This window comes from Ylistrum balloti, unplaced genomic scaffold (assembly GCF_031769215.1).
Source record: "Ylistrum balloti isolate Yb309-2 unplaced genomic scaffold, AGI_CSIRO_Ybal_v1 Utg369578, whole genome shotgun sequence".
Lineage (NCBI taxonomy): Eukaryota > Metazoa > Mollusca > Bivalvia > Pectinida > Pectinidae > Ylistrum > Ylistrum balloti.
In genome coordinates this window covers 861028-888965 of record NW_026781870.1, presented here as the reverse complement: position 1 = coordinate 888965, position 27938 = coordinate 861028, and the positions used below count along the sequence as shown (strand labels likewise).

General features: G+C 35.7%; 1 protein-coding gene across 1 annotated transcript in view; it reads right to left on the bottom strand.

Annotated features, from left to right (window-relative positions):
- The window catches only part of LOC132565657 (phosphatidylinositol 3-kinase regulatory subunit alpha-like), a 127704-nt gene that overhangs the window by 16601 nt on the left and 83165 nt on the right, over positions 1-27938 (bottom strand). The window contains exons 4-6 of the mRNA XM_060230356.1: positions 17051-17098; positions 10408-10511; positions 6278-6412 (exon numbers count right to left, since the gene is read on the bottom strand). Coding sequence (XP_060086339.1) covers positions 6278-6412; positions 10408-10511; positions 17051-17098 — 287 coding nt within the window. The remainder of the gene's footprint in view (positions 1-6277; positions 6413-10407; positions 10512-17050; positions 17099-27938) is intronic.

The window sequence follows — 27938 nt, the reverse complement described above, 5'->3', positions numbered from 1 at the left end:
CAAATAATGATATATACCATAACCAAGTAACATCATCAACAAACAAAATCTCACCACGCAGCCTTATCAACCGACAAAATCTCACCACACAGCCTTATCAACCGACAAAATCTCACCACACAGCCTTATCAACCGACAAAATCTCACCACACAGCCTTATCAACCGACAAAATCTCACCACACAGCCTTATCAACCGACAAAATCTCACCACACAGCCTTATCAACCGACAAAATCTCACCACACAGCCTTATCAACCGACAAAATCTCACCACACAGCCTCATTAACAAACAAAATCTCACCACACAGCCTCATCAACAAACAAAATCTCACCACACAGCCTCATCAACAAACAAAATCTCACCACACAGCCTCATCAACCGACAAAATCTCACCACACAGCCTCTCACCACACAGCCTCATTAACAAACAAAATCTCATCACACAGCCTTATCAACCGACAAAATCTCACCACACAGCCTTATCAACCGACAAAATCTCACCACACAGCCTTATCAACAAACAAAATCTCACCACACAGCCTCATCAACCGACAAAATCTCACCACACAGCCTCATCAACCGACAAAATCTCACCACACAGCCTTATCAACCGACAAAATCTCACCACACAGCCTTATCAACCGACAAAATCTCACCACACAGCCTCATCAACAAACAAAATCTCACCACACAGCCTCATCAACCGACAAAATCTCACCACACAGCCTTATCAACCGACAAAATCTCACCACACAGCCTCATCAACCGACAAAATCTCACCACACAGCCTCATTAACAAACAAAATCTCACCACACAGCCTCATCAACAAACAAAATCTCATCACACAGCCTAATCAACCGACAAAATCTCATCACACAGCCTCATCAACAAACAAAATCTCACCACACAGCCTCATCAACCGACAAAATCTCACCACACAGCCTCATCAACAGCCTCATCAACCGACAAAATCTCACCACACAGCCTCATCAACCGACAAAATCTCACCACACAGCCTCATCAACCGACAAAATCTCACCACACAGCCTCATCAACAAACAAAATCTCACCACACAGCCTCATTAACAAACAAAATCTCACCACACAGCCTCATCAACCGACAAAATCTCATCACACAGCCTCATCAACCGACAAAATCTCACCACACAGCCTCATCAACTCTCACACACAGCCTCATCAACCACACAGCCTCATCAAAAAAATCTCACCACACAGCCTCATCAACCGACAAAATCTCACCACACATCCTCATCAACCGACAAAATCTCATCGCACAGCCTTATCAACAAACAAAATCTCACACACAGCCTCTCACACACAGCCTCATCAACATCACACAGCCTCATCAACAAACAAAATCTCATCACACAGCCTCATTAACAAACAAAATCTCACCACACAGCCTAATCAACCGACAAAATCTCACCACACAGCCTCATTAACCGACAAAATCTCACCACACAGCCTTATCAACCGACAAAATCTCATCACACAGCCTTATCAACAAACAAAATCTCATCACACAGCCTTATCAACCGACAAAATCTCACCACACAGCCTCATCAACCGACAAAATCTCATCACACAGCCTCATCAACAAACAAAATCTCACCACACAGCCTTATCAACCGACAAAATCTCACCACACAGCCTTATCAACCGACAAAATCTCATCACACAGCCTTATCAACACAGCCTTATCAAAATCTCATTATCACACAGCCTTATCAACAACAAAATCTCATCACACAGCCTTATCAACAAAATCTCACCACACAGCCTCATCAACCGACAAAATCTCATCACACAGCCTTATCAACTGACAAAATCTCATCACACAGCCTTATCAACCGACAAAATCTCATCACACAGCCTTATCAACCGACAAAATCTCACCACACAGCCTCATCAACCGACAAAATCTCACCACACAGCCTTATCAACCGACAAAATCTCACCACACAGCCTTATCAACCGACAAAATCTCATCACACAGCCTTATCAACTGACAAAATCTCACCACACAGCCTTATCAACCGACAAAATCTCATCACACAGCCTTATCAACCGACAAAATCTCATCACACAGCCTTATCAACCGACAAAATCTCATCACACAGCCTCATCAACCGACAAAATCTCATCACACAGCCTTATCAACCGACAAAATCTCACCACACAGCCTCATCAACAAACAAAATCTCACCACACAGCCTCATTAACAAACAAAATCTCATCACACAGCCTTATCAACCGACAAAATCTCACCACACAGCCTCATCAACAAACAAAATCTCACCACACAGCCTCATCAACAAACAAAATCTCACCACACAGCCTTATCAACAAACAAAATCTCACCACACAGCCTTATCAACCAACAAAATCTCACCACACAGCCTCATCAACCGACAAAATCTCATCACACAGCCTCATTAACCGACAAAATCTCATCACACAGCCTCACAAAATCTCACCACACAGCCTCATCAACAAACAAAATCTCACCACACAGCCTAATCAACCGACAAAATCTCACCACACAGCCTTATCAACCGACAAAATCTCATCACACAGCCTCATCAACCGACAAAATCTCACCACACAGCCTTATCAACAAACAAAATCTCACCACATGACCTCAACCTCTAACAAAAACTGATCACACAGCCCTAGCATGAACATCACTCCTGACCAAACTATCCTGGATTGCGTAGCCCAAACAACAACGTCACTTGTAACAAGACTATCTTGATCAGATAGCCCAACATCAACCTCCCTCTTGACCAAACTATACCGGATGACATGACCACACTTTCCGAGATCGGTCAGCACCACTACATCATCTTGACCACTCTAAACAGGATCGAACAGTCCCAGCATCAACATCATTCTTGACCATACTATCCAGGATCTGAGAGCAATGCTCTAGTTCAGTCCTGCCATACCTGTCACAGTTAGTTTTAATTAATGCTAGCGATTCAAGCCTGGAGATCAGATCAAGCCCTATAGCCGGTACTGAGTTCATACACAGGATAGTAGGTCAGTCCAAGCTGATACCAGTTCACCTCCCACCAATCTATAACACCGCTAGCAAGGATTTCTATGTCAGTTACCAATAACCATTAAATACCTAATTCTTAGCAGATAAGCCATTTTTTATTTAGATGATTGGCATTTTGTGAAAACTTGACCGGAGTTTGGCTCCCTAGCCGATAATGTATAGTTTTTACCCGGACATTAGGAAAAGATTTTGGAGATAGCAATTAAATGCCTTCCTGCATGTCTAAACATACTACTGGTACAGTCTACTCAGCAAAAACCCAAATTCCTGTTTACAACATGATGGGATTTGGCAATGTTGATATAATGGAATATTTCCAGTAACAGATGTTGGCTGTGGTGGTTTGTTTTTTCTTTTTAAGCCAAAAGCATGCAGCGTCTATTAACCAAGTTCATTTACCTTTTTACAGCCACCAAAAACTTTTGAATACCCTCAATACTACAGAAATGTTCATTTACCTTTTCATGGCCACCAAAAACTTTTGAAATCCTTCAATGCCACAGAAATGTTCATTTACCTTTTCATGGCCACCAAAAACTTTTGAAATCCTTCAATGCCACAGAAATGTTCATTTACCTTTTTACAGCCACCAAAAACTTTTCTTTTGAAACTCTTCATAACTGCAGAAATTTTCAGTTACATTTGTATTGCTAATCAGAAATAACAAATGTAGATAAACTAGACTTGTTTAATAGATAAATTAGTTTTGCACAATTTGTACAAAACTATTCATAACTAACATGGCATGTAATAAGACCATGTATCTTATATAGTAACAAACTTCATAACATATGTAATGCTGTTTCACACAGCTCTAATTCTGTGGAAATGTTCAGGGTCTTATAAGCGATTTTCTTCGTTTCTATATTGGCTTTGTACACTGTATTTATCTAGTAATATGCTCATGCCAAGAAATAAGTCCACCTGCCTCTATTGCAGTTTTAACAGAAATATTAAAAAATGCTCCATTATCATTCAGTATTAAGCACATCGCTTGATTTTGAGTATTATGTGTTGACCACCAAGGATTATTGTAGAATAAATACGGTAAACCTATAATCCTGAAATCAATAGAATAAATACGGTAAACCTATAATCCTGAAATTAAATAGAATAAATACGGTAAACCTATAATCCTGAAATCAATACCCAAATGCCATCATTTAAATTACACTATCTTTCTCTCAGAATGTCATCAATCTTAATTTCACTTGAATTGAATAAGGATGATAAACTTCAATTAACTTAACTTTCTTTAACAACTTAATAAAACTCCTTGCTCGTCTTTTAAGATGGAATCTGATAACTTAAATGCAATGAAACATTCACATCCATTCACTGAAGGAGCATTTGTAGTGGACTTAAAACCATTTAATAAAATAATAAATAAATAAGACTTTCCTTCCATTACCATTAATGAAATTCACAAAACTTCCAAAAATGCTCCGAGAATGTAGGGAAGTTTACAAAAAGGTGAACAAACTGCTACAGAAACTGAAGGCTTTACCATGGCACCTGTTGGCCATACACCAGCCAGGCTGGGAGTGGTGGACTCGAGAGTAATGTCGGGATGGGGAGTCGGCACTATGTATATTACCTACCTACCAGCAAGGGTGTAGGGGGATTTATGTCAATGTACTGATAACTAGGTTCATTCTACTAGATCTAGCCTAGGCCAGAAAGGAAGGAATTATAAAGAGGGGAAGAGGAAGACTGAAGGGGTAGTGGGGTTAATAGAGGGATGGGGGGGGGGGATAGATAGGAACAAGCTATAGGGAGGTTGGAAGGTATAGATAATGATAAGGAGAAGGAAAGAGGTAGACAGAAGGGCTACTACCGATATCCTTGAAAGTCCCTCAGTTTGAATTATAGCCTGCCCTATGTTTCTGGAATTGTGGATTTATAAAGAAGAAATATGACTGAAAATTCTGATCTCCTTGATATGCCTAAGTTTAAAACATACAGCTAGATAAGTTTTGGGCTACATAATAGACATACAGCCACAAAAAAAAGTAGATGGGGCAAGCTGCTGATAATACCTTTAGCATGGCAGAACAGAAATAAATCCTCTTTTGATATCAGTACATCAATAATTTCCTTAATTTTCAAGAAAGAACTGAGAATGAGGAAAAAGTTGTAGGAGAAAGAGAGATGAATGCCTACATGGCATTTCTATTAAAACCACAAAACCCAAGAGATCAGTGTACATATCTACAACAGAACTTAGGTAGTGGTAACAACCAACTGCCTGTTCTGTCTGCTAATAATATTTGCAAACTAATCATACTATAACCACAAATTTTCACAACCTATATCCAAGTAGAAACACTATATCCTGTTGTATATTTGAGACAGTAAGTGTCCACCCTTCAGCGTACATGTTTATATTCCCAGCATAACACCCACACATGTCCATTCTGCATCAATGCCCACCAAAAAAACTTCCACCAGGAATATCATCAGACAGCAAATCTGTCAACTCCTTGACCTAAAGACCTAGTTTTTGCTGATAAAAATACTGTTAGCAACAGCTTTATATATAAATATTAGTGATATATCATGTGTTCATAGTGCCTTTATGGATTTGTCAGTGTAGTTAGTTGGCTTTGGCTCAACACTTTTTCATCTACCTCTGATCTTATACACCTGTAACAGTACATGGGGCTAGCCAGGATGGAGGTTGTGCTGAAAATGATGAAGTCCATAGCAACCAGAAATGATGAAGTCAATAGCAACCAGAAATGATGAAGTCCATAGCAACCAGAAATAATGAATTTAATAGCAACCAGAAATGATGAAGTCAATAGCAACCAGAAATGATGAAGTCAATAGCAACAAGAAATAATGAATTTAATAGCAACCAGAAATGATGAAGGCGAAATTGATCATAAAGTAGGTAAATGTGAACAGAAAAGATGGAGTCAATAATGATTAGAAATGATGAGGTCAATAAGGGCCAGAAATGATGAAGTTGATAACAACTAATAATGATGAAGGCAATAACAACTGATAATGATGAAGGCAATAACAACTGGAAAAGATGAAGGCAACAGAAACTAAATATGATGTAGGTAAAAGTGACCTGGAATGATAAAACCATTGACAATTACAAATCCCTGTTGTAACACATATTGTCAGTCTCACTGTTAGGAGGCCAGTAAATAAATATTTAACAGATAAACAGCTTACTTGAAGTTTGTCCTCATCCATGTCTTCCAACATAATACCATTTATATTGCGGTCCCTGAAGAGTTGAGCATAACGATAGATGTTCACTGCAGCCATCCAGTCGACAACATCACTGACATTCCAATCTTTCAGGGGCTGTAACAAAGCAGAATTACACTGAAAATGACTTGAAACAGAATATAACAGGTGTCAATGTCAAATACAGTTTTCGAAGAATTTCGAAACACAGTGAAATGCTGATAAATTGCCAACCATATAGTGTGTGACCCATTATACTGTCTATATATATTGTACCATTATCTTTAAGGTCTCCCCCATCATCATATTCCCATTTCTATATCATAATATACTGAATATATTGTACTATCATTTTATCATATTCAATTATCTTGACCTTTCACCTGTGACAACAAAGACATCATCATCCTGAATACCTGAAGTATTTATACTCTAAGCCCCTTTTCCACAGACGTTACATTTTATTTCAAAATCAAAACATGACGCAAAGTTTAAAGTAGTACATATAGCAATATATGTAACCACGAACCTGTCCCTTCCCTCCACCTTTTTTTTTAAATCAATGCATTCATCACAAATTTTACATAGCCTTGGGTCATCAGATCAAGGCCTAGGTGGGTCAGTTGCCATAAACTGGCCAGACATCGCTGGCTTTACTCCAGGATCTGCCACTTTCCTTTTACCAACCCAATTCCTTAAATAACCCTGACTATTAATAGGACATAAAGCAACAATGAACTAACTTTAAGCCTGTGACACTTATTGCTTTGCTTTGTGACCTTGACCTCTGCTCTGTGATACAATTTTCTTCTATCTTCAATCTTTACCCTATGACACCAAAAGTTACTTAATATCTTCATTACTTTTAATGACCTACACTTTCTTATTGTCAAGTTTTGAAGGTCATCAGCATACTCTGTCATGATTTCTTTATCAAATTTTATCTTGGATCATTTTCCAACAAATTTACCATAAGGGATGTTTTTATGAACTACAAAATGCCTACATGTACGTATAAATGATGCCAGAATGAATATTTTTCAAGGTCAGAAAACCTCTAAAGACCTCTCAAAAATACTTTCTTGAGGAAAAATAATCTTTCTTTAGTTAGAATAAAGACTGGTTAACACAAAATGGTCTAATCTCACCAGAATCCATATTAAACCACACACAAATGTATCTCTGTGGTAGAATCTACTTATAGCTGGCAACAGTGCCAGGTTATGCCCCAGGGAGTTTGTGTGGGAGAATGAAGATATGCCCAAAAAACTCCCAGAATGCTGCTTCGTGTTTTACTATTCATTTGAAATCTTATAAAAGGAAAACCGAGAACCAGATTGCCTCGGCTTGTGGTTTAGATCTACTCTGATTTGTAGGGGAGAGCCAAAAACACAACATACAGACTTTTACAAAGCTGTACAGCTGAAAGGGATAAAAACAGATTCCTTCAACCTCATCACTTCACTTTGGACAATAACTGAAAAATGTGTAGCATTCATTAATTTTTCTCTGTTTTGTATTTTTTTCTTTTGAGAATTGGTCAAAATCCTGAGAGTTTTTTTCTTTGACTTAATTACAACTATCAGAAATTCAAGAGTAAATTACCTAGGTAAGTAACTAATTATTAGTGGAAAAATGAGAGTGTTTACCTAAGACTTATTAACTAAAACCAAAACCCATACCTAGTGACATAAATCTGCTTAACAAATGACAAATATAACACTGTACAGCAAAATTGACACCAATGGGGAAATCTGTTACAGTTTGATCAAGTATAAGACAACTGTGTTCAAAAGTATTTTTAGATAAGTTTCTGGTATGTTGATTATACCTGACCATTAAGGAACTCTTCTACACACAATATGAGTAATACAAGTGTCAGGCAAGTTTACTAAAGAAAGAGTTCTATTCATAGATGAAGACACAGGCCACAGGGTATCAGGGATTCTGATCACAATGGATCTCCCTGACAAGCTATTTATAGTTACACGTCTCAGCATCAGTTTTTGTTAACCCTATTGTTCTAAGTGGTTTATCCCTGCAGGTAACTCCTTCTCATAGGGATTTTAGTCAACGGTCTTGCTGAAATTTGCCTGGCTCCAGCTTTCCCAGTCTTGTATCCATCTTGACTATAAATACACTCCCCTAATCAGCTTAAAGTATTTGCCAGTTTATTTAAAGTACATCCCAGCATTGTCCATGGTATATATTAGGTATTGAATCTGAATGTCCATAGTAAAGTTGTAATACATTACACAAGGTAGATTAGTTCTATTACCTAATCGTGGCAAAAAACTGGGACGTGTCAGAAAGATAGCAAAATAAAGAGAAACACAGAAACAAAAAAAAACAAAAAACAAAGAATAAACACAAAGAAAATTAATTTGCTGATCAGTACAGAGAACATGACAGTAATAGAGCCCAATACAGAATAAAGGGAGAGTTTATTGATTAGAATTAATACAACTTTACATTAAAAATCATTAATTAGTAATTTTAAGTGTTTACTTTATTTATACGGCGATAAGCCTATGCCTGGTAATAAGCCCACCCATATATAGTATACATAATGCTGTACATTGAAAACGCAAACCAATGACATTTCATTATCCTGTAAAACACCCACTGCTTGACTCTATATCAGAAGTAATGTGTTTACCCCCTTGGCTTATTGCAGGATCAACAAAATAAGCTATGTCTTGGAGTATCATCAACCACCTATAGTTGCCAATAAATAAGTCTTGATTTTTCATTGGCTAAAGGAAATAAATGACTTTAAGGATATATCAGCCTTTGAGTTGTCTCCCTTAAAAAGTAATAAAACCAGGAATTAGCCACATTAGAGAATGGTGTACATCTACAAAATGCAAATTACCAGGTTTAAATGATAATTTGCAGCTTTATCATATTCAAACTCGTGTGTGTTGGTAATGCTACAGTAAATTACCATATAGCAGTGTCTCACTGCTACCAAGTTTTATGTATCCAGTATGTGAGAAAACACTGGTATCACTGATTAAGTATATCTATAATTTGTTTCCATAACACTTTGGACAGAACCTTGGTTCAGTACGTATATTATGAATTTCTTGAACACTTTGGACAGAACCTTGGTTCAGTATGTATATTATGAATTTCTTGAACACTTTGGACAGAACCTTGGTTCAGTAGGTATATTATGAATTTCTTGAACACATTGGACAGAACCTTGGTTCAGTATGTATATTATGAATTTCTTGAACACTTTGGACAGAACCTTGGTTCAGTATGTATATTATGAATTTCTTGAACACTTTGGACAGAACCTTGGTTCAGTATGTATATTATGAATTTCTTGAACACTTTGGACAGAACCTTGGTTCAGTATGTATATTATGAATTTCCTGAACACTTTGGACAGAACCTTGACAGAACCTCGGTTCAGTATGTATATTATGAATTTCTTGAACACTTTGGACAGAACCTTGGTTCAGTATGTATATTATGAATTTCTTGAACACTTTGGACAGAACCTTGACAGATCCTTGGTTCAGTATGTATATCATTAATTTCTTGATTATTTTTTAGATAAATCATGAACTGGATTTTCTGTACAAAAACCTTAATGTCAGTGTTTTAAGAATTAGTGATACATTTCTCATCAGTCTTTACTTTATAGTTCCTAGGAACATGCTTTACATATCATTGTGCTTTTTTTTAAGATAAAGCACTGCCAATACATGTGGATGTGCGGAGGTGTGGGAGACAACGTTCACCTGTCAGTCCTACAGCAATAGGTACCATAAATAGATTCCACCCACAGGCAACATTTTATGTCTGTCCTGGCACATAATGGAGGAGAACAGGTGTGATCTGTCCAGGTAAAACCAGAACCAGAGGCTAGAAAAATGGCTATAGAGAAATTGGGTCATAAAGGGGAAAGCAGAAGGGACAGAGAGGCAAGGCTTTCACAATCAAGAAAGATTGGAGGCATGACTAGTAATATGAAAAATCATAAAAAGGCCATAAAAAGCATCATAATGCACTGTGACTTGTCTATCTATATAACATAATTAACATTCACTTATACATGTACAGGTACAAACAAGTTAGGCATGACTTAGCTAACTTACCACTTCTTTATCTTGTGTTTGGGGCACGATGCCATTTTTATCCCGCTTACAGTGACTGCCAGAATACACTTTCCAACATTTTATGTGACAGCACTTTTTGCAACCTGAAAGAAAAGTAATTAAGGAAATTAAGTCAAACTTACAATACTACAATCTCATCAATGTGTTACAACTGTGATTGGATGAGTTTCATTTGTTGTAAAAATCTTCGAACCAAATACATACATAAGTATATATTTATTTCATTTTAAACAATTGACTGAGAATATTGAATTGTGCTAATGTAGGCAATGACTACTGAATGCCTGCCCATCTCTTTTTTTCAAAACTAGGACTCAGTCAGGGAATCAAACCTTATTCCTACCATCATAGTGTTGCTGTATAATAGACTAATCCCTGTCTCTCAAATCTTTAATTTAATATGAAGAATTAAGATAATTCTCATCTCTTGGATATGCCTGATATTAAGTTCTGAAACGGAGGAATCAAATGTTTAGAATTTTAAAGACCTTGAAGTCAGTCTTAATAGATTTATACCACAACACCATGCTATCTGCAATCAGTATACAAATGATGGAAAAAAAATCAACACAAAAATATAAACAAAGGTTTAAGATGATTTATTTGTTAATCAGTTAAATGTATAGTGAGTTCCGTATATCTCATTTTCTAGGCAAAATTCAAAAAAATTAGTGAAATCCTTTTGACTCCAAAGCTAATTTCCTAGGTGTCTTAAATATATACATAATGTATATCGCTTTACACAAAATATTTTCTCGTCCGTTCCTAACCTTTAATCCTATTAAACAATCAGTACATGAAGGGTAACTTGTTGCACTGTAAATTCAAATCCTATTTCCTTTTTTATTCACGGGTCAAGATGAGTGCAGTTTACCTTAGCACATCGTAAATCCAGAGAATTTAATCTTTATGATTCTAATCTATGAGACAATAACTATTTATCGTACACCAGATTGGTGTCAGTAGATACAACTGGCATGCCATGCCAGCATGTACAGATCTCTGGTACTATAGAGCAACTCTGTATAATCTCCATTTTCTGTTGAACCAAATACAACCTCCATTTCTGTTTTCTATCAAGAAATGAGATCTGTTTCCATATCTCCCCTCCATGAACTTTAGTCATTTATTTATACTTCTGTACCTCCATTTCATCTTACAGACAGAGACAAGTAAATGAATTCGTGGAAGATAGTAGAATGAATTTCTTGGTCGATCCTGCTGAGGACCTGTGGGGACTTGGAAGTTCATGGGCACCGAGTAACCTCTATTGCCAATAACTGAGGACATATGATCTTGTCTTGATATTCAAATCAATTACAAGATTCTCCAGAATTCATTTATCATACAAAACAAGATAACTAATAAAAGATGGCTCAACATATTTGCACTGGTTTACCTTCCTCAAGCATTTTTACAGCATCATTTATTTCTAGCTGGTAAACATTTATTGCATCTTATATCAGTTTCTTCCATTAATGAATTTTAGCTGTGTATAATTCAGAAATAGCTGTCAGCTGTGGTAGATTATGTTGAATAAAAAGGTAAAAGACAAATCAAGTGGTCAAAAGTGACCTTGACCTGTTGACCATGACTTATGACCATCAAGATGTGATCAACTTGATGTTCCTATGATCATTAATCAAAGTAAATCTGGCAAGAGGATTACAAAATGTCCTTTACACAGCATTTTCAATTACGGTCAAATGTGACTTTCTGATAGATGTGAATAGGTGTTGATTAAGGCAGTGTTTAATCATAACATTTTAACTTATTTTCTGTAACTTATTTTCTATAACATATCATATGCCTGACATTTGATTACTTGAACAATTTTTTGAAGAATTTGAACAAAGACATATGAAAAAGGAATGATTATAGGACATGTAAGGCCTGTAATAAATGTGACCAGTAACGCAAGTATGTTATCAGCTAAATAAAAACAAACTTAACAGGGACTCACTTAGGTATACCTCCTTCATCACTATTTCGTACACAAGCTTTTTATTTGTAAATTGGGGTAAGGATGAACTTTAACCTTTAACTTTAATCAATGAACACTGACATCTAATCAAGTGTAGACCTTTGTGTTGTGATGCTATGGTGTTCATGACATATCTTGTACATAGTCTTTATATTTTCCAAAAGAGTTCAAGGGTGACCTTTGACCTTTAACCTCGAAAATGACCACCAATGTCCACTCCGGTGTAGGGCACCTTAAACATTGACCATCAAAAGCTATTCATGTGGTGGTGTACCAAATTTGTTCTGTGGTTCATTTATCATCGACACACATACCCACTCATGCATGGACGCCAAGACAAAAGTGATTACTGCATGCCCTACCATAATTAAATTAGAGTTTTAAAATAGGTCATGTGTCTGTCACATTATTTCAGTTCTGAATCTAGAATGAGGTCATGATTCCATTCTTTAACAATGGTTGAATGTTAAACAGCCATATTTGTTCTATTTCTTTATCTAAAGTATTGATCACATGCATTCATTTACATCAAATTTATTTAAGGAATTTTTTTTTTTTGCCCTTATGTTCAACCTATCTGTTAAGTAGCAGCAATTATAAATATTATTACCGATAAGATTATCAGAACAAATTGGTATTAATCAATTAAAGATTCTAATAGAGGGTAATTATCTGTGAAACCCAAGGACAGGTTCATAGAATATTTGATTGTTTCAAAGCTAAAACCAAATATCCAATTATGTTGTACTGACAGTAGAGCTATTTATATATGTGCTTTCTTTGTAAAACAAATTCATTATATATGTATGTAAGTTGTTTGTTACTTAAATATCTGAAAGTTATAATCCAAGACAAACTAGAACAGTCCAACATATTCATACATAGATACAGATGTATCAATAGTCAGCAGCTTGTACCTGTATCACTTGTATCATAATTATACACAGAATGACAGAAACAAATCCTTTACTACCAATCATCTATAGCTGCTTTCTTCATGCCTTTGTTTACGTTATCTATTCAGATCAACTGACATTCATAGTTTCACTGTTATAGCTAGTTCACAGAGCCTTATTAAACTTCAGATCAACTGACATTCATAGTTTCACTGTTATAGCTAGTTCACAGAGCCTTACTAAACTTCAGATCAACTGACATTCATAGTTTCACTGTTATAGCTAGTTCACAGAGCCTTATTAAACTTCAGATCAACTGACATTCATAGTTTCACTGTTTTAGCTAGTTCACAGAGCCTTACTAAACTTCAGATCAACTGACATGTATAGTTTCACTGTTTTAGCTAGTTCACAGAGCCTTACTAAACTTCAGATCAACTGACATTCATAGTTTCACTGTTATAGCTAGTTCACAGAGCCTTACTAAACTTCAGATCAACTGACATTCATAGTTTCACTGTTATAGCTAGTTCACAAAGTCTCAATAAAGTTGTGATCAATCAACATGTATAGTTTCACCGTTATAGCTAGTTCACAGAGCCTTACTAAACTTCAGATCAACTGTCATTCATAGTTTCACTGTTATAGCTAGTTCACAGAGCCTTACTAAACTTCAGATCAACTGACATGTATAGTTTCACTGTTATAGCTAGTTCACAGAGCCTTACTAAACTTCAGATCAACTGACATTGTCTATCTACTTTTGTAGATGTATAGAGACATGGTTCGTCTGGCGTTTTCAGCCAGATGAGCCAGAAACACAATCTTTTGTATATATTCACCTCATTTTGAAGTAACTGGTATTAGTTTCTGGGATGTTGACCATTGTACCGTAAAAACTGCCATCAAGTACAAACGGATTATAATGGTAGTGATGAGGAATGACATAGCAGAAACTGGTTAATAATACCCTAAAAGGGACTAGACAGGTTAGAATAGGTAAACCAAAGTCTTCTCCATCGATACCAATAACAAAACTCCCAACATATTTGAACATTCCAGAGGGCCTGCGTTGTGTAATGATTGTTGCCAAAGACTCCTTTGTACTGGAAGTCAGTGTAGTACAGAATCTATTTAGAAATGCATCTATATCTATAAATAAGCCCACCATTATAAGTAATGCTGTTAAAGGCCAGGGGGCAACCTATATGAAAAATCCCTTTATACTATATCTCAGCCTTTAAGTAGTGTTACCAACCAACGCTATTTCAACTGTCCTGTAATAAGCCCACCCCCTGACTTTGAGTCTAAAAGTTAGAAGTTATTTGTTGGTCCCCCTTGGCTTATTGTCCTGAAAGCCTACTCTCTCACTTTAAGTCAGAAGGAATATATTATTATAGATATATACAGTTATGACTATTTCTGAAATAAAAAACAAAATTCTGAATTTGTTTTTTGCTTTTAATATAGAAGTTACAAATAAAACAAAAAGCTCTAAATGATCTCAAAAATAACAAAATAAATCTTTCTTTTCACACTTAAATGCTAAAAATAGTCAGAATAAAAAAATTGAATCTCTCTTCTGAGGTGGACTGATTTGGAAGTAATGATTTTGTACCAGCCATTGTAACTGGAAGGTTGACAAAGTACAAAGCCACCTTTTTAGTACTAAGCTCTACCATAGTATAATGTCAACATTGTAATGCATACTTTTGTGGAAGCCTATGTATAGTGACCTCTCATGCAACATCTCTGTATATATTTAATATGCACTGATATACATAGGACATAAAAGTGGACAGACATACACCTTTCTCTATTTATCACATTTTAATTAGGTTTGAAACATGACAAATTGGAAAAGAGGCACCTTTATGTTTTTTAATCAAAACAACCAAGATGGAGTACCCTAGGGGCAAAGTACAGTGTAGCTATTCAAGTATATCACCAATGATTACCAGGATAGAATAATCAGGGGAAAAAGTAACTGAAGCCACAAAACTATCACCAATGATTACCAGGATAGAATAATCAGGGGACAAAGTAACTGAAGCCACAAAACTATCACCAATGATTACCAGGATAGAATAATCAGGGGACAAAGTAACTGAAGCCACGAAACTATCACCAATGATTACCAGGATAGAATAATCAGGGGAAAAAGTAACTGAAGCCAAGAAACTATCACCAAGGGTAACCATTCTCCAGACAAACAGTAACCAGCATGGAGTGTCAAAGGCCACAAAGTACCCAATACCAGAGTAACCAGGATGGACTGTTGAAGGGCACAAAGTATCCAAGACCAAAGTAACCAGGATGGACTGTTGAAGGGCACAAAGTATCCAATACCAAATTAACTAGGATGGACTGTCAAAGGGCAAAAAGTACCCAATACCAAAGTACCAGGATGGAGTAACCAAGGCCACAAAGTATCCAGACAAACAGTAACCAGAATGGACTGCCAAAGGGCACAAAGTATCCAAGACCAACAGTAACCAAGATGGACTGCCAAAGGGCACAAAGTATCCAAGACCAACAGTAACCAGGATGGACTGCCAAAGGGCACAAAGCATCCAAGACCAACAGTAACCAAGATGGACTGCCAAAGGGCACAAAGCATCCAAGACCAACAGTAACCAGGATGGACTGTTGAAGGGCACAAAGTCTCCAATACCAAAGTAACAAAGATGCAATGGTAACCAGGATAGAGTACTTCTGGCAATAAGTACCCATGAATAACAAATAACCAGGCCAACGATCCAGTATGTAGGTACAGCACCAAGAGCAGGAGGGAGTAGTACTGGAGGGCCTATATATTATCCTGGTAAACCTGAACAAGGTTACCAGCACTAGGATTGTGATAACAGTATTATGTGTGGTAGAGGAACTGAGATTAAGTGCACTATGAGGTAACCACAACTGACAAATACAATTCTCCCCAAGCACATCCCCACATCTCCATACAAACCGGGTGACCTACATCCCATGACAGATCATATCTGGTGGCAGCAATTATCTAAACTCGGTCAACCAGTTCCCCCTTTCAGGACAGGTTTGTACTCAACAGCTGTGGCAGCCTTCAGCAACACATATAATTAAGCCCCTGCTAAGCCAGATTGACTTAATGTAGAAGATCAAGGGCAGGGTATGAAAACCCAAATGTTTTGCATCTTTTTCCTTTATTTGATTTCTTTAGCAATAGTTTTGCCTGTAAGGTACATTTTGTGGTACATGGATTATATAAAATGTTGATGGATATTTTTTCCTTAAAAGATTTTCTTCAAAATTGAAGTGACTTTATAACATTTAGTACAGAATGCTTCCATTTATAGACTTGTAACTGTTGTCTACATGCTTTTACAAAATTGGTCCTGGGTACAGCATGTATATTTACAACACAGATATCACATCTTGATATACTCAGAATGTCTGCTGTTTTTCATCAAAGAAACAGCCCCTTTAAAAGATCCCACCAGAAGTGAGCAGCAATTTGGGGTACAGTACATACTGCAAAGATTGCTTTTTGGGAGAGTTCAAATTTTGATGGTGTTGCCAAATAATTTGAAGCAAAATGGATGTTATTTCCATGCAAGCCATCAAACAACCTATTGATTTCATAATCAATTTCATATCAATTATTGCTTTTTGAAAAATGTATTCCATCCTAAAAAATGATGAAACCTTAAATAATAACTTTAAACATATCATTCACAACAATTTTTACAAATCTGTTTCTCCTTACCTTCACATCGTTTGCCAACTTTTCCTGTTCCCCAGATATATTCTTTACCTGCAAAGACATAGAATGAAAGTTTTCATTATAATAAATGCATCAATCCAAGGAAACATATACTTTAAGAAAACATGTTTTTTTGTGAGGCCCAAATTTCATGTTTTCTTTGTTTTTGTTTTAATCACATTTGACATTTGATTCCAGGATAAATATCATCCAATCAATGTACTTATACTAATCGGATCAGCTTGTGGACAGATAAATTCATGGATTAAAAGTTCTCACATTATCGACACAAATAAATCCTCAACATAAATTAACAATTTAAAATTAATATCCAGTATAAATGTCAGGGGGTGCGCTTATTACAGGATAAAAAAACAAAATTTGAAGGTAATCATAATAAATACCGTAAGATAGATATGGGCTTATTACCAAACATGGGCTTATTGCTGGATATTTATGGTACATGATAATATTTATATCATTGTTTACTGGTTCTGACGGGGTCAACACCTACAATTGGTGATTTCTGAAACACACTGAAATGACTGCAATATTCCTGCATGCTTCCAGGGACCAAAAAAGGAGACTAAAGAGGGAATTTGCATAACAACATTCCTTTTTACATTTTTCTAACATTAATAACTTGTAAATTTGTATCCCAGACTAAACGTACAAGAAGTGAAGCAGTAAAATTGTCGTAAAAGTGTATGTCCGAAACATAAACAATACAAACTCATTAATCTTCCAAAACAACCTTTTGTTTTGGACTGTACCTATAGGTTCTTTATATTAACTCACATGTCTGGAAATTATACAGTTCACAAGAACAATAACGGCATGAAATACCAATGTATAACAAAAAATCTCGAGCCTTTTATGATGTCAATAAGAAATGACACTCTAGAAGGGTGAAATTTAAATTAAAATTTTTTTTTAATCATTTCACTTTTAAATATCTTGATGAATGTACAATAGATTTAAAACTTTACCAACTTTAAAAGTCACTGAGCTATCAACTACCATCCAAAATGACATACTGTGGGGGGTGCACACACTACATTACTGTAGGATTTCAAGTCTTTTTCAATCAAAGATTCTATAAGGCCACTATTATAGATTGTCAGAATTATCTGGTACGCAAAACTGACACAAAAAGGACCTGAGAATTTCTTTATGAACTACAATAATAAATAAGATAATGTATATACCAATGCAAACTATGCAAGTCAATATCAGGCAAAATCAGGACAAAGTGTTTAAAAACGTGACAGCAACTAACGAGACAGAAAACTAGTGATCGGCAAAGACAGTGGTCTGTTTGGGACATGGAAAAATTTGTTGATTACAATATGAACTATCTTTTGAAACACTTACATGTTCAACTGTTCGGAAATTGACAAGTTTCATTTTATTCTCGTATATGTATGATATCGCAATTAACCAGAAGACATGAGCACATTTCCCTTTTCATGTGTATAGGCAGAAGTTAGCGTTGACATATTAGTATGCAGAGTGTGGATTGAACTTATCATCGGACTGGATTTACTTCATTATTTATAAAAATTGATCTTATTGATGTTTACGAAGCATATCTATACGTTTAATAATAAAGAGGGAATGGTCTTGGTGCGATTTTCTTACCAAAACGTGTAATGAAACACAATACACCCATGCATGCCAACTGTACATCCCATGCCATGCTATTCCATGCTCCGTATTCTAAATGCTTGCATAAACAGAGTTGAGGCCTCAATTTAGGTCACAATGTGACAGCGAGACACGAAAGAAAATTTGATTTGCGGAAATCATAATTACCTGGTTTGGTCATTAATAGGTGGATATTGCACCTGTGATTTCAAAACTAACACTGTTTATTAAGCCTAGTGTGAAGACAAGTGTGTGTGTACATAAGATAAATAAATATGGATTAATTGGATAGGTAAGTGAATGATAAAGCATAACGCGGCTGATGTCACAAAAAACAAGAAATGCATAAACATTTGGCAGTTTTTTTCTTCAATTTTATTGTACCTATAATAATCAAAAGTCAGAAAATAAGATGAAACCAAATTTTTAGTTTTTAACTTTATATCATTGGTCTGACATGTTAGCTGAACATTCTTTGATTGATTTCTTAGCTCCCAGAGATCAATTTTTACTTAATTTTTGGGTGTACACATTATGCTAGTAGAAGCAGCAATTTTGACTAATTTCAGCCCTAAAAAGTACCTGCGTATGTTATGTAGGCGAGCACATTACACGGGTGTTTATGGTAATACCCATTTAAAATTCTGTGTTTCTACTAGTTTTCACATATCTGTTACATTATCACTTGCCTTACTGATCTTATAATTTCCTCCCACACTTTTTCTACACAATTTAAGTTTTCCTTTTCACAAAATTTGTAAAGTTTTCCTGTCTATACAAATTCACTGACCAGTGGTCAGTGTAGTCAGTATCCAGTTCAAGGTTAAGGTTCTTACACATGGAAAGACCCCACAAGGACAAGTCATGACCACCAGAGTATACCATTTAACCCATGGTTAAGATAACACCAAGAATTATTATTTAGCTGAAGATTATTGATTTAAATCTCTCTGCTACCAGCTGATCAAACCACAACTCGCTGACTCAGCGTATTTCTTTCCCTTCTCTTTTGTGGCAATTGTGGTTTCTGTTGGAAATAATATCTCTGAGTATAAAACTGTTAGAAGAATCCAAGGTATTTGAGAGACAAGATTAGGTCTCAATCTCCCAATCCTTATAACCTCAGCCTAATTCCAACAAATGGAAAGACTTTGAAAATCAATTACAACTCCTTTGATAAAGTAGCCTTTTGCTGAAGCAGCAGTTTGTGAGAATATATAGGATTCTTCATTCTCTATTTGGCTTGGCTATCACATTTACATTGTATTGCGACTAGCAAGGGTAATTACACTGTATATTAGAGATCACATTTTTTCAGCATCCTGTTGAAGATGGTTATAATGGTTTTTACCTGTGTTACAAAGAATTCAGTCATTCAATTCATAGAGATATCAAGATTCTTTTGAAAGGTCAACAGGAGCTGTAGGTAATATATTAAGGTGAAGAACAGACAAAGCAAGAATAGGCACCCTGAAGGTCTCATAATGCCATGTTTTACTGTAGTTTTTTTGTGGGAGAAGGCCCAATTTTGTTGTTTTGTTGTTATTTTCTCCTGATATGACAGATATGTGACCCTATGATAAGCAGATTTCTCTCCTAACGGTTGGTATCTGCATATCATGACATCCTAGATCTTGCTTTTGAGGAAAAAGAACCCATCTATTACAGCATCCTATATCTAACCTGTAAGGACAAGGTATTCACTTTTCATAACATACTAATCTTCCCTATAAAGAGAGAACATCCACTTATAGCATCGTAGAGGGCATCCACCTGTCATAGCATCCTATATCTTCCCTATAGAGAACATCCACTTATAGCATCGTAGAGGGCATCCACCTGTCATAGCATCCTATATCAACTTTTTAACGAGAGAAACTTTACCGGTCATCACATCCTATATCTACCCTATAATGAGAGGGAATCCACCTGTCATAGCATCCTATATCAACTTTTTAACAAGAGAAATTTTACCGGTCATCACATCCTATATCTATCCTATAATGAGAAGGAATCCACCTGTCAAAGCATCATATATCTGTCATATAAGGAGAAAGTGTCTGCCTATCATTACACCTTGTACCTGTCCTTATAGGGCCATGATAGGTAAATTCACTTGCTTTAAAGGAAAGATATAGGATGCTAATATCATAGGTGAATTCTCTCTCATATATTGTAGTTAAAGATGCTATGATAGGTGAATTCTCTCTCATATATTGTAGTTAAAGATGCTATGATAGGTGAATTCTCTCTCTTATATTGTAGTTAAAAGATGCTATGATAGGTGAATTCCCTCTCATACAATTAAAGACAGATTGGGTAGATAAGAGGTACACTAACCATGCTTATCTGTTCTACCTGGTTTCAAGAGGTCAACATTAAAACCGCAAAACCACAAACCACATGATCTGAATGTCGATTGTGACAATTACAGAAGGGGATTTAAATGCTGCCCTAGTGAGGTGATATTACAGCTATCACTGGAGATTTCCATACCTAACCGACTTTTTCAGACAACAATACATCTGACATTTGTAAGGGCACACTTTTGTGGCATTTCAACTTTTCTGCTGACACGATGAGATAGAATCTTAGTGAGGTAATACACCTTGGTCCTAAGACTGCCTTTATGAGGAGAAGTGCTATCAAGGTCGATGGTCCTGTCATTCTGGATTATAGGATAATGTCCTCTTTGTTGAAGTTCTATGTTTGTTGTATCAAAAGTTTGTGAAATAGATTAAAGCATAATGGTGCTGTCAGGTATGCGAAATGAGAAAACGAATTGACACCTATTTATTATACTATGGCAACATGTAATGATCTCTTCCAATTCATGGTTTGTAAACAAAATTTTTCTCAAAAAAGTGGAGACTTCTAATGAAATAATATTGATTAAATTTGTCAATGAGAAAAATGACCTTGATAGACATATGGTCAGTGTATACAGGTAGGATATTGCTGATGACTCAGTAAGTGACCTTGATAGACAGGTGGTCACTGTATACAGGAAGGATATTGCTGATGATTGTTGAAGTAACCTTTATAAACAGGTGGTCACTATATCCAGGTACCGAAGGATATTGCTGGTAATTCAGGAACAGTGACCTTCCTATTAATGTAGTCAATCTATACAGGTAGGATAACTAAAACTCAGAAATATTGGTTACAACATTAACATGAAAATTGTGTGATATGTTACCAGGTCTACTACCAACTCTAAATGACATTTTGTTCCATACAGAATTTTCTCAACAAAAAATGCACACCGGGAGAAAATACAGACTGAAGTTGTAGAGACACAAACCTACACATTGTGTATCACAGGGAAGCACTGATGAAAAGCTCAAATTTTTAAAGAATATATTTGTGGCTGAGTTATTTTTAGACATGCCATACCCAGTGAATAGAGAGAATCTATCTAGAAATCTCTGCCAAGCCTACAACTGTTGGCAGTCTCTTTCAAACTCACACTCAAACGTCAGGGATCATTATAGCTGAGAAAATTGTGTCTGGAAAACTTTCACAGACATGAGATAAAATTTGTGAAAAATATCTAGAGAAAAGGTTGAAAAAAAGAGACTTTTACAAAGAAATAAGATGAAAATCTAATCATATCACTGTGAATCCTTCATTTGAGCGATTTTTTTTAAAAATCAAACAGTCTGTCAGCACATCCGAGTCAGAATTAAGACATAGGGTGTGTCTATGTGGAAGATAGTTTACATAACATATATGTTTAACAGGGACATGTTTCTCATATTCAGAGAAGGAAACATCACATGCTACCCAGTGCTAAATTTGTCTAGTCTTATATGTCAGGTTTCTTTACACAGCATTTTGCAAAACGATGTCAAAATTGAAATAATTTAATATCCAAATATAACAAATATCCAAACATAGCAAATATCCAAATAGAGCAAATATTCAGATATGATAATTAAACTCCACACGGAAAGACCCTAACAACATTGAAAAATTTAGAAACATAAAAAGGATGTCATAGTTTTTACATGCTAAAAATTCAGATTCTGAAAAGAATATGTTATCTGTTTTTGTCAAAGATTAATTTATCCCAAGTCTGCAAAATAACATTTCTTTCTAAACTTTGCTTCAAAGAGGATTCTATACAGCTGACTGATCTCAAACACACGGGAAGCATTCTATCAATCTTGCACAGTAGACAATCAAGGAGGAAAAAAGAAAAAAACTGAAAAATTATCAAGAAGAAATAAATCTTTTTTGAACCAGGATGACAATGCTATTTAAATTCAGTTTAAAATGTCCTGATTTGAATATAGCTGATGTGACATGACCCAGTGATTTGTATATGGCAGGTATTTAAATTCTACCGGACTTTATACTCAGGACGTGCCAGTCATCTCATCCAGTTTAAAAAAAAAATTATCAGGTCATTGATAATACATATTAGTCATCTGTCCACACGTGCCTTCACCAGGTACTCTCCACACATTTTCAATTAAAAGTCGTTCAGTTGGAAACAGCTTGGTGGGCACACTTTAATGTGGCAAGCTGATATCAGTCTCTATTTATAACCAGCCTAGTTCTCATTGAAATTTCAATATATTATCTCAGGGCTTAAAAACTTAAAGCAAGTTAACATATTCTATTGACACAAAAGTATTAGAGATGAATATCTTCCAGTTAATGTGAGTAGTCCACCAACTTTGGTGTGGCTATAAAAACCCACAAATGGCTACACCACAGAAATCACTTACAATACTGACTAAAGGATAGTGGGACGGGGGTTTGTCCTGACAATTGCCCTATATATTATAAATGAGTTACTATATATAGTTCAAAATGATGTCATCAGAGCACTTTATTGCCGCATTCATCAGTCTGTGACATCACAATGAACATGTGACCAACAACCTCGTGTAGGATTTCTAATACATTTATGTACATACAGAAACTACTGAAATTAATAATTCAGATATTAAGGTAGGAAGCCCTCTCTGAGAAATTTGAGAAAAGTTCCAACTTTAAAAAGTGCTTCAATTCAACCATGTTTCAACATCAAGTCATATCTACTTCATTAACACTAATATAATTGTCTTGTTATATTTTCACAAAAAAAAAAAAAAAAAAAATTCAAGATGTTTTCACTCACTCTAATGGCATGAAACTTACCAGTAAAATAATCTTCAAAATTCAAATCTATAACCTAAAGCCATGCTAAGATATCTACAACAACAAGTGAATAAAATCAACAAGGGCTCACAGACAGACACCTTCCAATCCCACAGCTTTGTAGTTTTTTGAACTAAATCAGGGTTACATAAGATATCTTTATGTCAAAAGTGTATTGAGCATAACCTTTGACCTTTAATCTTGACCATAACCACCCAAATCTAATTAACTGTGATACTTTTGATATAAACAGAATCTGTCCAGGGGTTCAGCAGATTATTTTGTACACCTTTTACTCAGTGTGTGGTGTATATAGGTGGTGTTAAGTGGGGGAATGACTAGAACACTTTCAGTTTTCTGACATCCTTACGCTAATTAAATTAACACCTTTTCAGACAGACATCACAACTGTTAAATGATAACAGGAAATACAGAAAATCTTCATAATGACAGTTTTTCTGGAACATGCATGTTAACAGCTGTGTCAGATAGGATTGGCTTCCATATCAAAAAGTTTTGATACCCCCGAGTTAATTTGTAAATCAAGTTAACTCTTTATAATTACTACTTAATGTTATTCAAAAACCTACAATTCCTGAATATCAAATTTATAAAATCCAAAGTATACATGTCTGTTTCATACTTTGAAATTTGTAGAAATGTGTTTTTCTTGTTTGTCAAGAATGTTCAGAAATTTAAGAACATCTGTACCCATATAGGTTACTTGCACTCTCTCTGAAGTCTTGGCTACCTAATATGATAGAAATCTAATTAGCTTCAACTTAAGGTATAGTGAAAACGAATCCAATAAGGTATGCCAAGACAGGTGTCACTTAAGATGGATAAACACAATGTATGTCAGAATCCACAGGATAACTGGTGTTTTGTGACTGGCAAATTTAGTTAGGGTAACAATGAAATAAGTAGGGTATGTAATCTACTTACACCAGAGGGTATATTGTATAAGGCCTAAAGGAGACCTCCATAACCATTGTCATCATAGAGAATGTGATAATGAGGAGAAAACCCAAGCTCTACACGTCCCTGGGAACAAAAAATGTCACTGAGATCTTTGTCAAATTCTCTAGGGAAATCACAGTGACTGCTATCACAGAGATGGTCGTCAAGTAGTTGTAAAGATATCACAGAGATGGTTGTCAAGTTGATGTAAAGATATTTCAGTTATGATTGTCAAGATGTTGTAAAGATATCACAGACATGATTGTCAAGTTGTTGTAAAGATATCACAGAGATGGTTGTCAAGTAGTTGTAAAGATATCAGAGATGTTTGTCAAGTTGTTGTAAAGATATCACAGAGATGGTTGTCAAGTTGTTGTAAAGATATCACAGACATGACTGTCAAGTTGTTGTAAAGATATCACAGAGATGGTTGTCAAGTTGATGAAAAGATATCACAGAGATGGTTGTCAAGTTGATGAAAAGATATCACAGAGATGGTTGTCAAGTTGTTGTAAAGATATCACAGAGATGGTTGTCATGTTGTTGTAAAGATATCACAGAGATGGTTGTCTAGTTGTTGAAAAGGTATCACAGAGATGGTTGTCAAGTTGATGTAAAGATATCACAGAGATGGTTGTCAAGTAGTTGTAAAGATATCACAGAGATGGTTGTCAAGTTGTTGTAAAGATATCACAGAGATGGTGGTCTAGTTGTTGTAAAGATATCACAGAAATGGTTGTCTAGTTGTTGTAAAGATATCACAGAGATGGTTGTCAAGTAGTTGTAAAGATATCAGAGATGTTTGTCAAGTTGTTGTAAAGATATCACAGAGATGGTTGTCAAGTTGTTGTAAAGATATCACAGACATGACTGTCAAGTTGTTGTAAAGATATCACAGAGATGGTTGTCAAGTTGATGAAAAGATATCACAGAGATGGTTGTCAAGTTGATGTAAAGATATCACAGAGATGGTTGTCATGTTGTTGTAAAGATATCACAGAGATGGTTGTCTAGTTGTTGAAAAGGTATCACAGAGATGGTTGTCAAGTTGATGTAAAGATATCACAGAGATGGTTGTCAAGTAGTTGTAAAGATATCACAGAGATGGTTGTCAAGTTGTTGTAAAGATATCACAGAGATGGTGGTCTAGTTGTTGTAAAGATATCACAGAGATGGTTGTCAAGTAGTTGTAAAGATATCACAGAGATGTTTTTTAAGTAGTTGTATTCAAATCTGAACACACATTTATGATGATCTCAAATCAGAATACACATTATCAAAATCTCAAACCTGACCCACAAATTATCTGACCACATAATTACTAGAGATAAATATCTACTTCCAGACAGATGAGCACAAGTATGAACCAGATTCTTTGACCAATGGCTAGAGATTCACAAAAAGCTTTGTCAGCTTAATTACTTCCCTGCGAAATTTTCCTGAAATGGTTTCATCTAACAACATTTACTCCAATATGCTTTTCTTTAGGTCTGTCGTTCCTAAGGCAATGTAATGATATCTTTCTATACATGATACCTTTATGCTAATTCTGAACTTAGTTTCATCAGTCACATTCAAGTTTTTGGTAAACTGGCCAGCTAGAAAACCAATGCTAACTTTATGACCAGGCCATGTGATGACCACCAATATTGAATCATTGAATGGCCTGCTGCCCTACACCTGGTGTGTGGGAAGCACTAATTGGTAAAGCAGTCGCCTGATCAGTTTATTTCTGATCAGCTGGTTATCATCTCTATGTTGCTGGATGTAAGTAGAGGTTTGATTAATCAACCTATTGGGTTTGAGAGGTTTCTGGACAACTGACCAGAAGCAATCAACCAAATAACCATTGATTTGTACCGAGATGGAAGTTATAAGACTGCTCTGGATGACTGATGCACTTTTGAACCCTGTAGGCATCAGCAGGATCTGATTCTGGTCAAATCAAGCAAGCTTTAATATATGTCAGCTTTAGCAAGCTTGAACAATAGGTAAATTCTAGCAGACTTTGTTATATGTCAGCTTTAGCAAGCTTAAACAAAGGTAAATTCTAGCAGGCTTTGTTATATGTCGGCTTTAGCAAGTTTAAACAAAAGGTATATTCTAGCAGGCTTTGTTATATGTCGGCTTTAGCAAGCTTGAACAAAAGGTAAATTCTAGCAGACTTTGTTATATGTCGGCTTTAGCAAGCTTGAACTAAATATAAATTCTAGCAGACTTTGTTATATGTCAGCTTTAGCAAGCTAAAATCAAAGGTAAATTCTAGCAGACTTTGTTATATGTCAGCTTTAGCAAGCTTGAACAAAAGGTAAATTCTAGCAGGCTTTGTTATATGTCAGCTTTAGCAAGCTTGAACAAAAGGTAAATTCTAGCAGGCTTTGTTATATGTCAGCTTTAGCAAGCTTGAACTAAATATTAATTCTAGCAGACTTTGTTATATGTCAGCTTTAGCAAGCTTGAACTAAATATAAATTCTAGCAGACTTTGTTATATGTCAGCTTTAGCAAGCTAAAATCAAAGGTAAATTCTAGCAGACTTTGTTATATGTCAGCTTTAGCAAGCTTGAACAAAAGGTAAATTCTAGCAGGTTTTGTTATAGGTTAGCTTTTGCAAGCTAAAATCAAAGGTAAATTCTAGCAGACTTTGATAAAGGTCGGCTTTAGCAAGCTTGAACAAAAGGTAAATTCTAGCAGACTTTGTTATATGTCAGCTTTAGCATGCTTGAACAAAAGGTAAATTCTAGCAGGCTTTGTTAAAGGTCAGCTTTAGCAAGCTTGAATCAAAGGTAAATTCTAGCAGACTTTGTTATATGTCAGCTTTAGCAAGCTAAAATCAAAGGTAAATTCTAGCAGACTTTGATAAAGGTCGGCTTTAGCAAGCTTGAATCAAAGGTAAATTCTAGCAGACTTTGATAAAGGTCGGCTTTAGCATGCTTGAACAAAAGGTAAATTCTAGCAGGCTTTGTTATATGTCAGCTTTTGCAAGCTAAAATCAAAGGTAAATTCTAGCAGACTTTGATAAAGGTCGGCTTTAGCAAGCTTGAATCAAAGGTAAATTCTAGCAGACTTTGATAAAGGTCGGCTTTAGCAAGCTTGAATCAAAGGTAAATTCTAGCAGACTTTGATAAAGGTCG